The 15,978-nt window shown below is 40.3% G+C and overlaps 1 protein-coding gene across 1 annotated transcript in view; it reads left to right on the forward strand.

Moving 5' to 3' along the window:
- abca12 (ATP-binding cassette, sub-family A (ABC1), member 12) overlaps positions 1–15,978 on the forward strand; it is an 86,678-nt gene that overhangs the window by 43,336 nt on the left and 27,364 nt on the right. Inside the window, exons 43-55 of the mRNA XM_047369690.1 lie at positions 65–244; positions 691–1,015; positions 1,868–1,982; positions 2,878–3,207; positions 3,558–3,627; positions 3,719–3,853; positions 4,425–4,586; positions 4,702–4,885; positions 6,912–7,130; positions 7,878–8,074; positions 13,195–13,352; positions 14,417–14,650; positions 14,734–14,875. Coding sequence (XP_047225646.1) covers positions 65–244; positions 691–1,015; positions 1,868–1,982; positions 2,878–3,207; positions 3,558–3,627; positions 3,719–3,853; positions 4,425–4,586; positions 4,702–4,885; positions 6,912–7,130; positions 7,878–8,074; positions 13,195–13,352; positions 14,417–14,650; positions 14,734–14,875 — 2,451 coding nt within the window. The remainder of the gene's footprint in view (positions 1–64; positions 245–690; positions 1,016–1,867; positions 1,983–2,877; positions 3,208–3,557; positions 3,628–3,718; positions 3,854–4,424; positions 4,587–4,701; positions 4,886–6,911; positions 7,131–7,877; positions 8,075–13,194; positions 13,353–14,416; positions 14,651–14,733; positions 14,876–15,978) is intronic.

Consider the following 15,978-nt stretch of genomic DNA (forward strand, 5'->3'; position numbering starts at 1 on the left):
AGCACAAGGTAGCACTCAGGTTTGTATATTTCTGCAGCCTTTTAAAATGTGTTTTCTTTCACAGCTAATGTTACCGAGATGCTGCACAAGAACAAGCAAATACTTGATCAGATCAGCACTTTGTCAAATCTGATGATAAAGCTCTCCTCATGCATCAAGTTTGACCGTTACCGTGGCTATGACTCAGCTGACGAGCTCAACACCATGGCTCAGGAGCTTGCCAAAAACCGTGAGCTCTATGCAAGTGAGTAAATATGAGATAATCCATCTGCCATGCAAGTCCCATGTCACTTCCAGTTTGGACCAATGTGGATTTTGTGTTTTTTTGACAACTGAGTTAAGTGTGAGTTGCCTTAATTCATCAAGATCACTGGAACAGTAAAAACGTCAAAGGGATTATGCTACTTATTAAGCTAAACTGATAAAATGGGAGAATTTCTCAAGATTGCTTATTAGATCCTACACAACAGAGAGCTGCAGCTTAGCTTTCAGCCACACAAGAGTTTATTTTCTCACACTGTGCAAGAATTCACAGCTTTCTGCATGTGTATTTGTCATTTTTGGAGTTTTTTCTAAAGCTGTTAATAATAAACTGATATTATGAGGTTTAGCATAAATAAGCTCTACCTTATGAAAGACAGAAAAATGTTGAGTTGAGAATATATACTGCATGTGCTGTATTCTTTTAAGGTGTCATCTTCAAGACTGAAGATTCATCAAGGAAGCGGGAAGCCAGATCCTCCCCATCCTCCTCCTCGACCCAACTGCCTCCCAAAGTCAGCTACACCATCAGGATGCACATGGACAACGTCATGCGAACAGACAGGGCGCGAAACCCCTACTTTGTGAGGGACAACCACATCTCGGCCAGCTTTACGATGCGCTACAACCGAGGGTTCATCTATCTGCAAGAGAACATCGACCGGGCCATCATCGAAACCCAGACTGGGCAGAAGGTCACCGAGCCTGCCGTGCAGCTGCAGCCCTTCCCGTATCCGTGCTATCTGAGAGACGAGTGAGTTTTCTGCATTCATATGCACAAATGGGTGTATATACAGTCAATGCATTAATGCATGTAAGGCAGCATGAAAGTATACACACTCTCTCTGAGGAGGAAAGAGCAGAGAAGCAGAATAATGTATGCTATTCCATTATTCATTTCCCACTTGGGAATGACAGTAAGTAGTCATTCACAAGAACCTGTCACAAAGTAATTAGCTCTGCACCATGTGCATTGACATTCACTGTAATTGTGCATTCATTTTTGAAGACCTTCCATATACTGAATACGCCATGCACTCAAACAAAACTTTCTTAAAGAACATGACTTTTCTCTCTCTGTAAAACATATCACACATGGGTTTGACATTAACTTGTCCATTGCCATGCAACATGGTTTTTAATAAATCATTGCTAAACTCAATGCCTATATGTGTGCTTGCTCTGGAGGTCAGCTTTTAACAGTGCTTATATCTCATCTGAGAAGTGGTAGTGGAGCTTCTCTCTGGCTAGCTGCATTCTGACCAGCGTGCATGAGCTTCCCTTTCCTTTTCCTTTTTTTTATGTATTACCTAAACAGCACAAATTCTAAGAAAATATCTAATATATTTAAGCAAATGACACACTGCATCCAACGAAATAAACATTTTCAGGTTGTTAGTTCAAGTGGTCAAACAACAGGAAAGCAGAATGTATATTAATCTGTTTTTGCAAACAAAAGAAGGACGAGAATGTGAATGCGGTTGTCAGCATTTCCATGTTCTCCCCACTCTGTGAAGCCAGTGACTGAATGATAGGCCCCTCCAACTGCTTGGATGGTTGGTTTGCAGAGAATCTGATTGACAGCTGGCATCTCTGTATTTCTCAGGTATCTGGAGGCCATCTCTTTTGTCTTCCCTCTCTTGCTGATGATACCATGGGTGTTGTTTGTGGCTGACTTTGTGAAAAAACTAGTGCACGAGAGGGAGCTGAGGCTGCATCAGGTATTTTTTTTTTCCCTACCTGAAAACTGATTGTACTGTATTTTGACTTGCTTACTTTCAATTATTATTTTTTATTTATTGTAAATAAGTAATGAGACTGGTTAGAAACACATAATTCTGATAAAGCTACTATCTAAGGTGCCAGCAAAGGTTTTTATACCTTTTTAATTTTTTTAAATTTCTTCATGTTGGAGCCACAATCTTCAGTGTATATATATAAGGTTTCAAAATGTTTTACAAATAACAAAACAGAAAGGTGTGGCTTTTTGTATTCATTCCCCCTTTAGAATGCAAGATTTGTGAGACTGGGGTTGAGGTTGAGCTTCCAGCAGGACAATCACCATAAACATACAGCCAGAGATACAGAATGTGTACGATCAAAGCACCCATGTGTGAAGATGACTATGTCAGATCTCAAATTTAAATGCAGTTAAGAATCTGTGGCAAAACTTGGTAACTGGTGTACGAGACCCCATCTAATCTGACTGAGATTGAGTCATTTTGCTAAAAAGAATTGGAAAAAGTTTCAGTTTCCAAATGTGTAAAGCTGGGAGAAACATACCACAGATGATTTCCAACTTTAATTGCAGCGACAGGTGGCTGTACAAATCTTTGACTCTGGTAGTTTAAATAAAAATTTCACTCTACATTTTTCAGATTTTTCTTTTAAAAAGGTTTGGAGTATGTATCATTTTCCTTTCACTTCACAATCCTACACTACATTTTATTGTTCTATTGCATAAATTTACAATAATATACATTGAAGTTTGTGGCTGTAATGTGACAAAATGTGTTAAGGTTTAAGGGTTGTAGACACTTTCTGGGATTTTGAATCTTTTTTGCCACATTATCCTTATGAATGTTCTCCATCACAATATTTCCCTTCAAATTGCAGTACATGAAAATGATGGGCGTAAATCCGCTCAGCCATTTCTTTGCCTGGTTCCTGGAGTGTGCCGCCTTCCTGGTTGTGACCATCATTATCCTCACATTGGTGCTGAAGTTTGGAAACATTCTGCCCAAAAGTGACGGCTTCCTCACCTTCCTCTACCTCTGTAACTTTGGATTGAGCATCATTTCCTTTTGCTACCTGATCAGCTCCTTCTTCGACAAGACCTACATCGCTGGCCTGAGTGGAAGCCTTATCTACATCCTTAGCTTCTTCCCTTTCATTATAGTTATGTCCCTGGAGGCTAATCTAAATATTTCCCAGAAGAACATTCTGGTGAGCACTCTATGAAGTGGCTTTATTATTAGTAATGTGCATAAAACTATCATGTTTATGGTGTAATAATTAGGTTACATAATATAATTTGCTTTGCAAGGTTGATAAAGAAGGAAATAGATAAAGAAGGAAAAGTTAATTAATTAATTGGAAGTCAGACTTTCTCACTGCAAACATCTAATTTACCTTGAAAAAACATCCTTGTATTGCATTTTGAAACAGCCGTTTATGTATGCCTTTTTTATATTATATAGATTTGTTGACGAATCTATTTACTATATACAATGTTATTTATTTATTTTTATTCCGTGTCTGATCTCCTGTCAAATATTTCGTCAATTTTCTGACAGAGTTTGTTTTCGCCGACCTGCTTCAGCTATGCCAGTCAATACATTTCCCGCTACGAGGCGCAAGGAGAAGGTACAAGCATGTGAATATCTGAATACCGTCAGGATATTTTTGACATCTAAGCCAACTGAATCAAGCATTCACTTTTTCTTTACTCCTTTAGGAATTCAGTGGAGCAACTCTTACAGTTCACCCATGGCTGGAGATACAGCAACATTTGGTTGGCTGAACTGGCTCTTGCTCATCGACTCCCTTCTGTACTTCCTCATCGGGGCCTACATTAGAGTTGTTTTCCCAGGTGAAATCCCTAAACATTTCATTTTATTTAGTTTGTGCTGCTACTTTCCAATGCATATCTTTATAATGTTTCTGCACCTGCGCTATACAAACTGCTGGATTAAAAACAATGCAATTTGAGTTATTTTACCAACCTAGTTCTGGGTCAAATACAGACCAATCAGGCCTAGTTTGACTTTAAGCATCATTGTTATGGGTTTGACTCAGATACCTGGAATGGGTTTTCAAGCCCCTAAAATTGGTTAAAGGGACTAATGATTTTTTTCTTACTTTTTTCTTCATTAAAAATTATAAGATCAGACAATATGTCTAATAGGACTTTCATAAACAGTTGAATTAAAAAAAATCATACTAAATGTTTAACTGTATAAAATGTATCATATTTTTGTTCTCTAGTGTTTGATTAAAACTTCCAAACTTCTGTCTCAACAGAATAAACTCAGCATTTGGGTTAAAGAATAACACAGGTTTTTTGTGTGTGTTGCTGAAGGCACAGCTTGTTAAGACCTGCAGCTATCACCAAATTTGTTTTCATGTATTCAAATAGATCTACTTTTTTTGCAACCCATCAGGAAAATATGGCATCCCAGCTCCATGGTATTTCCCCTTCAAACTCTCTTTCTGGGCTGACCTGTGCAGTGGCTTTCAGACAAACAACAAGGCAGGAAAAGGACTCCTGTTTTCCAACATCATGCAGAAAAACCAGCCTGTCTTTGCAGATGGCAAAGGGAAAGGTACATCTGACAAGAAGACATTTTTCTCTTTCTTACACCTCTGTTTTATTTATATATTTTTTTGTTTGATTTACAGTTTCTAACTCAGTTGTCTCACTATTTATGTCCCTGTCAGGCAAAAGCAGCCTTTCTTACCAGGCTGGGGAGGATTTCTCTGAGCTCCCAGTGGGAGTTGCACTTCACGGTCTCACTAAGCTGTACGGTGACCAAGCAGCTATTCAAAACCTTAATGTCAACTTCCACGAGGGCCATGTCACCTCACTGCTTGGTCACAATGGAGCTGGCAAGACCACTACCATGTACGTAGGGATCCATTTTTTATTGTTTCTTGTTTTGTTGGCTTTATCTGTGTGTCCCAACCCATTATAACTAATGCTTGCACTTTTAAGATTAGATTTGTGCATCCCTTTAATCATTTCAGTGGTTCAGTGCTGACAGAGAGATTGTTTTGTCCTAATTTGGCAGGGCAAATGCACAGCGGTAGAAATTAGCCCAACGGGTCTTCATCAACTGTTTTCATTTTGCTGATGCTCTCATCCAGGGAGACATGTAATGAGGTTAGCAGTATTACAAGATTAAATAACATTGAGGAAAATACAAAGAATGATTTTTTTGGACCCATAGTAGCGAACAAAAAGTGATCCTTAAAGAGACATACAGGTCCTTCTCAAAATATTAGCATATTGTGATAAAGTTCATTATTTTCCATAATGTCATGATGAAAATTTAACATTCATATATTTTAGATTCATTGCACACTAACTGAAATATTTCAGGTCTTTTATTGTCTTAATACGGATGATTTTGGCATACAGCTCATGAAAACCCAAAATTCCTATCTCACAAAATTAGCATATCATTAAAAGGGTCTCTAAACGAGCTATGAACCTAATCATCTGAATCAACGAGTTAACTGTAAACACCTGCAAAAGATTCCTGAGGCCTTTAAAACTCCCAGCCTGGTTCATCACTCAAAACCCCAATCATGGGTAAGACTGCCGACCTGACTGCTGTCCAGAAGGCCACTATTGACACCCTCAAGCAAGAGGGTAAGACACAGAAAGAAATTTCTGAACGAATAGGCTGTTCCCAGAGTGCTGTATCAAGGCACCTCAGTGGGAAGTCTGTGGAAAGGGAAAAGTATGGCAGAAAACGCTGCACAACGAGAAGAGGTGACCGGACCCTGAGGAAGATTGTGGAGAAGGGCCGATTCCAGACCTTGGGGGACCTGCGGAAGCAGTGGACTGAGTCTGAAGTAGAAACATCCAGAGCCACCGTGCACAGGCGTGTGCAGGAAATGGGCTACAGGTGCCGCATTCCCCAGACCTGGGCTACAGAGAAGCAGCACTGGACTGTTGCTCAGTGGTCCAAAGTACTTTTTTCGGATGAAAGCAAATTCTGCATGTCATTCAGAAATCAAGGTGCCAGAGTCTGGAGGAAGACTGGGGAGAAGGAAATGCCAAAATGCCAGAAGTCCAGTGTCAAGTACCCACAGTCAGTGATGGTCTGGGGTGCCGTGTCAGCTGCTGGTGTTGGTCCACTGTGTTTTATCAAGGGCAGGGTCAATGCAGCTAGCTATCAGGAGATTTTGGAGCACTTCATGCTTCCATCTGCTGAAAAGCTTTATGGAGATGAAGATTTCATTTTTCAGCACGACCTGGCACCTGCTCACAGTGCCAAAACCACTGGTAAATGGTTTACTGACCATGGTATCACTGTGCTCAATTGGCCTGCCAACTCTCCTGACCTGAACCCCATAGAGAATCTGTGGGATATTGTGAAGAGAACGTTGAGAGACTCAAGACCCAACACTCTGGATGAGCTAAAGGCCGCTATCGAAGCATCCTGGGCCTCCATAAGACCTCAGCAGTGCCACAGGCTGATTGCCTCCATGCCACGCCGCATTGAAGCAGTCATTTCTGCCAAAGGATTCCCGACCAAGTATTGAGTGCATAACTGTACATGATTATTTGAAGGTTGACGTTTTTTGTATTAAAAACACTTTTCTTTTATTGGTCGGATGAAATATGCTAATTTTGTGAGATAGGAATTTTGGGTTTTCATGAGCTGTATGCCACAATCATCCGTATTAAGACAATAAAAGACCTAAAATATTTCAGTTAGTGTGCAAAGAATCTAAAATATATGAATGTTAAATTTTCATCATTACATTATGGAAAATAATGAACTTTATCACAATATGCTAATATTTTGAGAAGGACCTGTATAAGGTTGAAAAACAACAAAAAGAAAAGGAAGTGCTTTTATTAGCTTTTTGTGTCATTTTAACTGTGTCCTAACTTTAAAAACCTGCTTTGTGTGTAGGTCGCTTCTGACTGGCCTTTATCCTCCAACGTCTGGCTCTATCGAGGTGTATGGCAGAGACATGCAGACAAACATAGAAAAGGTCCGCAGAGAGCTTGGGGTCTGCATGCAATATGACGTCCTCTTCAACCATATGACTGCCAAGGAACACCTGCTGCTGTATGGCCAGATCAAGGCTCCACACTGGTCACAAAAAGAACTGCGAGAACAAGTCCGCACGTGAGTGACACATACAACACAGTGGATGATTGATGTCCATAATATTTCCAAGTGATTCAAAGATAACGTATCAGTTAAATTTAATCTTTCAATTTTTTTCAATGGGATGTTAAAGGGCAACTTTAGGAATTAGGAAGTATAGACGTTATGAGAGTCATAGGGAAAATAGTAGCTCAATAAAAGAACTGGCTGGGTAAAATATAAAAGTGTTACATTAATGTTCTGGTGTTTTTTTTTTATTTGAACAGATGTTATCGCAATAACTACTGGGATTTGTAAGAATGTCAAGGCTTCTGAAAATTGATAGTTCTAACTAAAATCCTCAAAATAAGCTGTCACATCAGCTTTTCATGAGTTGTACAATGGATTTTTCTTCCACAGACATAAGGGCAAGCACTGGGAAGATATTGCAGGAATACTTTTTACAAGAATGTGTAATATTTGATCTATTTTAGTCTTTTTCGCAACTTCTTAAATCAGTTTAGGGGGAAATTCATTTTTTATTCTGTTTCATCCTAATCTATGTTGCGTCATGAAACTTTTACTGGGAGTTTTCCATTTTACAAGAGGAGCAGTATTAAGCCTGTACCTTAAGGCAACAAGCTCTACGCCCCTTGCAATGCAGCTGTATCAGAAACCTCTGATGGCTAATTAATAGAACTTAACAAGCCAACAGTCAGTCTTAACACAGTCAAAAATGTTCACACAAGCTCTGGATTAAATGTTTTCCGTTGACTCGTCTTCTAGGATCCTGGAGGAGACAGACATGTACACTCATAGACACAAGAGGGTCGATGCCTTGTCAGGTGGAATGAGGCGCAAGCTCTCAATCTCCATCGCCTTCATCGGAGGCTCTCGCTTGGTGGTTCTGGATGAGCCTACAACAGGAGTGGATCCCTGCTCCAGGCGCAGCATCTGGGACATTGTTATCCAGCATAAGAGCAGTGAGTCTCAGATATATACTGGCAGAGTAAACAAAACATACCTCATATCAGTAAATATTGTGGAATTTACCACTATTAAGGCTGCAAGTGAGTACCATTACATAAAACACCCCACAACATATTACTAGAATTTCAATCGAATTCCCAACTCTAAAAACATTAATTTTAGGGTTTTAAAAGTCTTAAATAAGACCTAATCTTTCGTATTGTGTTCTAAAATAGATCTAGCTATGTCTTAAATTTGTCATTTTACCTTTCCGTTTTTTTCTTTAAAGAAATGCTCTGGCGCCATTCATTTGTTCTCTGATTTGTAGCTCTGGCTACAGGTATTTGGTTGTTATTATTATGCTACATTTTTGATAAGTTGGTGTTATTATGCTGTAAATAAACCTAAAAACTCCATGATGCAGGGAAGCAATGAGGTCAGTCGAACATTCAAACATTCAGTATTCCATGCAAACTGTAAAAAAAACTCTGCTAATGAAACTGTGGCTCCAAATTATTATTTTAAGTAATTAAAAAGAAGACATTCTTGTTACCTTATCCACCACCAACTCCATCATCATAGGAACATATATATTTAAAGAAGTCTGGCTTAAAAACAAAGACTTTAGTGATCTCTATCTGTTATGGAGACTGCTATATGCTATTAAAGTTGGATAACCTAGGTGTACAAGCAAGGGCTGCTAAACATTTGCCTAGTTTCTTGCATGGTATGCCAATGTAAAATTAGGTAAGATAAAGTTAAGTTGTTAAGTACATAGATTATTAAGTCAGTTTTGCTAGTTCATCTAAGTTCTGAATTCAAATCATACTTTTCTAGTCAAACCACAGGAAAACCCCCTGAAAATCACAGAAGCCCTGTTTTTTCTTCAGTTATAGTTCTGTTTAAGCTGTCAGGCAAATGTGACCCAATCACTTTCAGAAGTTGTTTTTATTTGACAAAGAAATCATAGACCAACTAACAGCAAGTTGCACTTAGCCAGAGGCAACTCATAGGCTCCATTTCCACCACTATGCGCCTCAAAAGAGTCCCTCCCCTGAAAACATGTCAACAAATTGACAGCTAGTGCTGCAATGTCATTGCTTGTGTTGTGAGAAAACAACTTTGACTTGTGTTTCCAGACCACATTAACCTGACAGACTTCTACACCACTGTCTTAAATTAGATGCTGTAATTGCAATTAATGCTTCTGTGTCAAATATGGTTCTGGCCAGAAGTTTAGATACACACATCATCAGCATGAACTGCATATTAACTTTGGTCTTTTGTTGATGCAATGAGCTGTACTTCTTTTCCTGGTGGAATGATTATACAAAATACAGCTTCATTTAATTAATTAATTAACTTGTGCACTCAAATCAGAATTGAGTGTACAAGTTTGAATTTATTTCAGTTTTTCTCTTATGGACACAAGTCTAAGTTATACAAACAGTTTAAAACATATATTGTACATGTATACACATGAATATTTAGTTAAAAGTCCCAGAAGTTTCAAAACAACCTTATGCTGTCATAATTCTGGCTAGATATTTGATCAAACGTTTGAATTTGAAATGGTTGGTTTCATGTAACAGACTGCTTTTAAACATAGTGTGTACATTATGAAAAGGTTTAAGGTTGGGGCCCTTCCAGAAGGTCAATGTTTGCCTGCTTTCTCTATTTCTTATCAGTGTAAATGTGTAATTGGGATCAGAATCAGAATCAGAAAAGCTTTATTGCCAAGAACGTTTTTGGACATACAAGGAATTTGTTTTGGCGTAGTCGGTGCAATACAGTACTCAAATTAAACAGTAAAAATATAACTACAATATAATACAAATATATGTGCACAGTTTTAAGTGAGTGAGAGTAAATGTAGAGCAGTATAAGATGCAAGAGCAATACAACAGTGCAGGTGATCATTGTGCAAGTAAAGCAGGAGTCCAAGCTGAGCGTTAATGTAACACATAGAGTTGCAAGTTATAAGTGTCCTGTCAGCAAGAAAAGGGGGTTGTGGGGGGAAGGGAGAGTGTCAAGGTGGTTTCTGGGCTTTGTTAACAAGGCTGGTGGCAGATGGGAAAAAACTGTTCTTGTGGCGTGAGGTTTTGGTCCGGATGGACCACAGCCTACTGCCAGAGGGGAGAGTTTCAGAGAGTCTGTGACTGGGGTGGGAGGGATCAGCCAGAATCTTCCCAGCCCGCTTCATTGTCCTGGAGGTGTACAGTTCCTGGAGTGACAGTAGACTGCAGCCAATCACCTTCTCAGCAGACCGAATGACACGCTGCAGCCTGCCCTTATCCTTGGCTGTAGCAGCGGCGTACCAGATGGTGATGGAGGAGGTGAGGATGGTCTCAATGATGGCTGTGTAGAAGTGCACCATCATAGTCTTTGGCAGGGTGAATTTCTTCAGCTGCCGCAGGAAGAACATCCTCTGCTGGGCTTTCTTGATGAGGGAGCTGATGTTTGGCTCCTACTTGAGATCCTGGGAGATGATGGTTCCCAGGAAGCGGAAAGATTCCACAGTGTCAATTGTGGAGTCACAGAGGGTGATGGGGGCAGGTGGGGCTGGGTTCTGCCTGAAGTCCACAACCATCTCCACTGTCTTTAGAGCGTTGAGCTCAAGGTTGTTCTGGCTGCACCAGTCCAACAGATGGTCCATCTCCCATCTGTACGCGGACTCGTCACGAGAGATGAGTCCGATCGGAGTGGTGTCGTCCGCAAACTTCAGAAGCTTGACAGACTGGTGACTGGAGGTGCAGCTGTTGGTGTACAGGGAGAAGAGCAGAGGAGAGAGAACACAGCCTTGGGGGGAACCGGTGCTGATGGTCAGGGAGTCAGAGACGTGCTTCCCCAGCCTCACGTGCTGCTTCCTGTCAGACAGGAAGTCAGTGATCCACCTGCAGGTGGAGTCGGGCACACTCAACTGGGAGAGCTTCTCCTGGAGCAGAGCTGTTACGATGGTGTTGAAGGCAGAGCTGAAATCCACAAACAGGATCCTGGCATAGGTTCCTGTGGAGTCCAGGTGCCGGAGGATGAAGTGAAGGGCTAGGTTGACTGCATCATCTACAGACCTGATGGCTCTGTAGGCAAACTGCAGGGGTCCAGAAGGGGGTCGGTGATGTCTTTTAGGTGTGAGAGCACAAGGCGCTCAAAGGACTTCATCACCACAGAGGTCAGGGCGACGGGTCTGAAGTCATTAAGCCCTGTGGTCCTTGGCTTCTTGGGAACAGGGACGATGGTGGAGGACTTGAAGCAGGCTGGCACATAACATGTCTCCAGTGAGGTGTTAAAAATGTCTGTGAAGACTGGAGACAGCTGATCAGCGCAGTGCTTCAGGCTGGCTGGTGAGACAGAATCCGGTCCAGCAGCTTTCCGGGGGTTCTGTCTCCTGAACAGTTTGTTGACGTCCCTCTCCTGGATGGAAAGAGCCGTCCCCAGCATGGGTAGGGGGCTGGTGGGGGGAACTTCAGGGTGGGGGTTGGAGGTGCCAAGGCCGCTCTTGAGGTTGGGGAGGTGGGGGTGGTGGATTGTGGCTGCAGCTGTTGGGGGTGTCGTGGGGGATGGTTGCAGGACTTGCCCTTTGTCTTTCAAAGCGGCAGTAGAACTCGTTAAGGTCGTTGGCGAGGCGTCAGTTGTTGATGGAGTGGGGGGCTTTCGGCTTGTCGTTGGTGATCTGCCTGAGCCCTTTCCAGACAGACGCAGAGTTGTTGGCTGAGAACTGGTTTTGGAGCTTCTCAGAGTACAGTCGTTTGGCCTCTTTCATTGCCTTGCCAAACTTGTACTTTGCCTCTCTGTATATGTCTTTGTCCCCACTCCTGAAGGCCTCTTCCTTATCCAGTCTTAACCTTCTGCGTTTGGCTGTGAACCAGGGTTTGTCATTGTTGTAACTCACCCTGGTGCATGATGGTACACAGATGTCCTCACAGAAGCTGATGTAGGAAGTCACTGCCTCTGTGTACTCGTCCAGACTGTTGGTAGTAGTCCTGAACACATCCCAGTCTGTACAGCCTAAACACGCCTGGAGATTCTCCACAGCCTCACTGCTCCACTTCCTTGACGTCCTCACAACTGGTTTGCAGAGCTTTAGTTTCTGCCTGTATGCAGGAATCAGGTGGACCATGATGTGGTCGGATTGGCCCAGTGCAGCACGTGGGACGGCGTGATAAGCGTGATAAGCGGATTATTGTCTTTGTGGAACATCCAGTTGTGTCCCAGTTTGAACCAATTAGCTGCTGATTTAAGTTGAAGAGCAATCATTTGAGGTAGTTGTTCTTCATTTCTGTCTTTTTTAACCACAACTCCTTGCTGAGACCATGTTGATGTTAAACTGTGTTCATTGTGGACATCAGCACAGATGTTACAGGATCTTCAAGTCTATAATAGGCCTGAGCTTCGATGGTTCCTGGATTGCTCCTGAGTACTCTGACCAATTTCGTCTCATCTGGGGTGACAAGTAGGGTCAGATGAAACCAGGACACTATGGGATGTTGCTATATGACACTGATCTGAAACAAAAACCCAAACTGATTTTGGAAGGCTTATATCAAACGTTCTGAATGGTCTCTCTAAAACCGTGACCTAAAATCTATTGAAAATTTGTAAGCTTTAAAGCCGGGTTCGTGCCATGAAATTAAAACAATTTAGGTGACCTTTTACAAATATGCCAAAAAGAGTGCTAAAATATCCAGCCATAAAAAATGTAATTTCTATACTTGTATACTTTGAACCTGTTATAAGAAAAAAAACACTATAAATTCTAACTGGTGCACTAAATTAGATTTTAAAGTGTGCAGAAGATGTTTAATCATACCACCACAAAAAAGATTGTTCAATTACATCAATAAAATCCCCAAATTAGTATGACATTGAAGACCATAAACAGTGTAAAGAAAGTTTTGACCAAAATTGTAATTATAGGTTGGAAAATTTGATTTAATATGGGCTGTTTCCACTGTTATTGCAGAGAGGTTCTTACCTGTTTCAGAAACAAACACTCATAAAACTCCTTTTTTTGGGGGCAGTTTGTCTGAGGATATTTCTTGTTTTTCTCCCTTGAGATGACTCTGTTTGTGCCATAGTTATTGGTTCAATAATCCTTGAGTCAATGATGCAGTTTTTAATATACGTGTCCTTTCAGACCGGACCATTATTATGTCCACCCACCACTTGGACGAGGCTGAAGTGTTGAGCGATCGGATCGCCTTCCTGGAGAGAGGTGGATTGAAATGCTGTGGATCACCTTTCTACTTGAAAGACAAGCTGGGTCAAGGCTACAAACTCACCCTCACCAAGAAGGTAATTATCCTCACAGGCATGCAGGCATGTCAGTGCAAAGCAATGAAAACTGATATTATACCTGTGAAAGCTCTATTACTGGTGTGTTTTTTATTCATGTTCTTCCAGAGCTGCCAGTTGTCAATGTAATAATATTTGCATAACACAGAAGGCACAACCTTCATCCTCAGTGTTGTAGAGTAAATACATATCTCTCGTGCATCATTACAGTGAGGCATATACAATATCTTGGCCAACATAAAATTGGGACATTTCACAATCAAGTATTATGAAGGAGTTTGACCACTCATGGATATAAATTCTAGGTATTTACTTCGGATGGGTTTGACATATTGCAACAGTGTAATGTCTATCACATTCATTGAAAATCTGAAGCTTTACATTTCTTCTCAAATTTTGCTCTGCTGAGTTAACAGCATACTGTATGGACATATACATGCACCTTAAGCCTGTGTTTTAAAAGTTATATTTTTACCCTGTGTTGTGCACATGTGCCCATCGTAACTTTGCTGGAGAACATTTGACTTAATGATAATGCTTTTTAAGTGACAAATTATGGAAAACTTTACATTCTTCAAATAGATTCCCAACAATTTCCCTCAAAGGCAATAACTCAGTGACCCTATCTTTGAACCTAGTCTGACCTTAAAGCTCATGCCCTAAATGTCTTTGAATTTATTATGCCGAGTTGTTTTTGCACCCCGATTCTGTTGTTACTGAGCAGGTGCCAGTAATTATTTTAATTTTGTGGGATTTTAGATCGCAAATTAGGAGGTAAACTATGAAAATTAACTAAATCAGTTTTAACCTGTGTAAATCAAACCCAACACTACTTATTGTTAATGGTGAGCTTGCACAGATCTAATGCTGCCTATATATCTTGCACAAATCTGCAGCTATTGCAAAAACGTGTTGTTTACAGACAGAGAATTAATTCATAAACTTTACTTTAAATGTTAAAAATCCAAATCATCTACTCAGTAATTAACTTCTGGTATGAAGTTAGGTGATGGTACTAGAAGTGCAAAAGTGAATTTAAAAATTTTCTGGTGTCTTTCTTAAAGGTCCAACGCCCAGAGGGTGAGCACATTGACAGCGCTGACCTGAAGGCCTTCATCCAAGCTCATCTTCCTGAAGCGTGCCTTAAAGAAACCCAGAGGGGTGATGTGGTCTACTCTCTGCCCCCCTTCACTTCATCCAACGCCTCATCATATCGCTCCCTCCTGACCGCGCTTGACGCCAACCTGGATGATCTTCAGCTTGGGGGCTATGGTGTATCTGACACCACACTAGAGGAGGTGAGCTCCTACTCAGCCACATATGAAAACTGTGGCTGAAACCATGATTGAATGCGATTTTTTTTTTCCTTGAATGTATGCAGATTTTCCTCCAGTTGACTAATGGAAGTCCAGGAGGTGAGGACAAACTTCTGTCTATCTCTGAGACGGTTTCTGATACTGCATCTATCGACAGCTTCCCATCAGGCACCTGTGACAGCAGCTTTGGCATTGGTGACAAGATCAGTGAGTTGAATCACTGTTTTCATTGCTTATTTTGACTGTTGCTTTTTTTTCTTCTTTTATGCTTCACCGGTAGTATTTTGGTTTTCCATTTATCACCTACAGTGTTTTTGAAAACTATTTATATTCTTCTTCCTGCTCACATTTCGTCATGTATGGGCAGAAACTTGTGCCTTGAGAAACTGAATATTAAATGCTCAGACTAAATCTTGCGTTATTTGAAATTAAATGATTTGGTTTAAAAATGTATTTCACTGAATTGAAACTGAATTGAATGGTTTGAAACTGAATACATTTGTTTTGAAAATTTCTTTGAATTGAAAATTCCATTTGACTACTTTCACATTCAGTTCCAAAATTCAGTTTTTTTTGGCACACGTCTGAATCCTTAAAATACACAAAGTAATCAAACACAGGCTCACCAGTTTACGTTTCGCAACATTTCACACATCTTCCCTTACGGCTTTTTGAGCTGGAGCAGTTCAGCGTCCATGAGCTTGGCGGATGTCAATCACCAACTCAAATGACCATCTATAAAAAGCGTCACATAACAAAAGATTGTCCAACTTTAACAATTATGCTACCTGTAGCTATTAGTTAAACATGATTGTAGGCTGTTTTAACAAACAATCGGCTTCACCACACTTACATTCCAGATATCTGAAATTGATTTATGACTAGGCATTTTAGTTAATTAATATATCTCTAATTATATTTTGCTTAGGCAAGATACCACTTTGAGATATCTGTAATTACATTTTGACTAGTATAAATGACATCAGTTTTACCATTACGTTATCTGCAATAAATGACTGTATATCTCAAATAATTATTTCAGAATTAAACTATGACTAGTCATAAACTGACTAATCATAAAGTAAATTTGAGATTTCTCGCTTTTTGTTCTGACTAGTCATAACTCCAATTAAAGATCTCTTAAATTACCTCATTATTCAAGATATCTTAAATGTATATTTAGATATCTGAAACTAGTGCACATTAAATTGCAGATATCTTGAAAGCAAATAATGACCAAGCAAAACTCAGATATCTAGAACTGTATTTTTGACTAGTCAAAATTCCTTGTAAGATATCTCCCAAAACAT

The sequence above is a fragment of the Girardinichthys multiradiatus genome, chromosome 7, assembly GCF_021462225.1.
Source record: "Girardinichthys multiradiatus isolate DD_20200921_A chromosome 7, DD_fGirMul_XY1, whole genome shotgun sequence".
NCBI lineage: Eukaryota > Metazoa > Chordata > Actinopteri > Cyprinodontiformes > Goodeidae > Girardinichthys > Girardinichthys multiradiatus.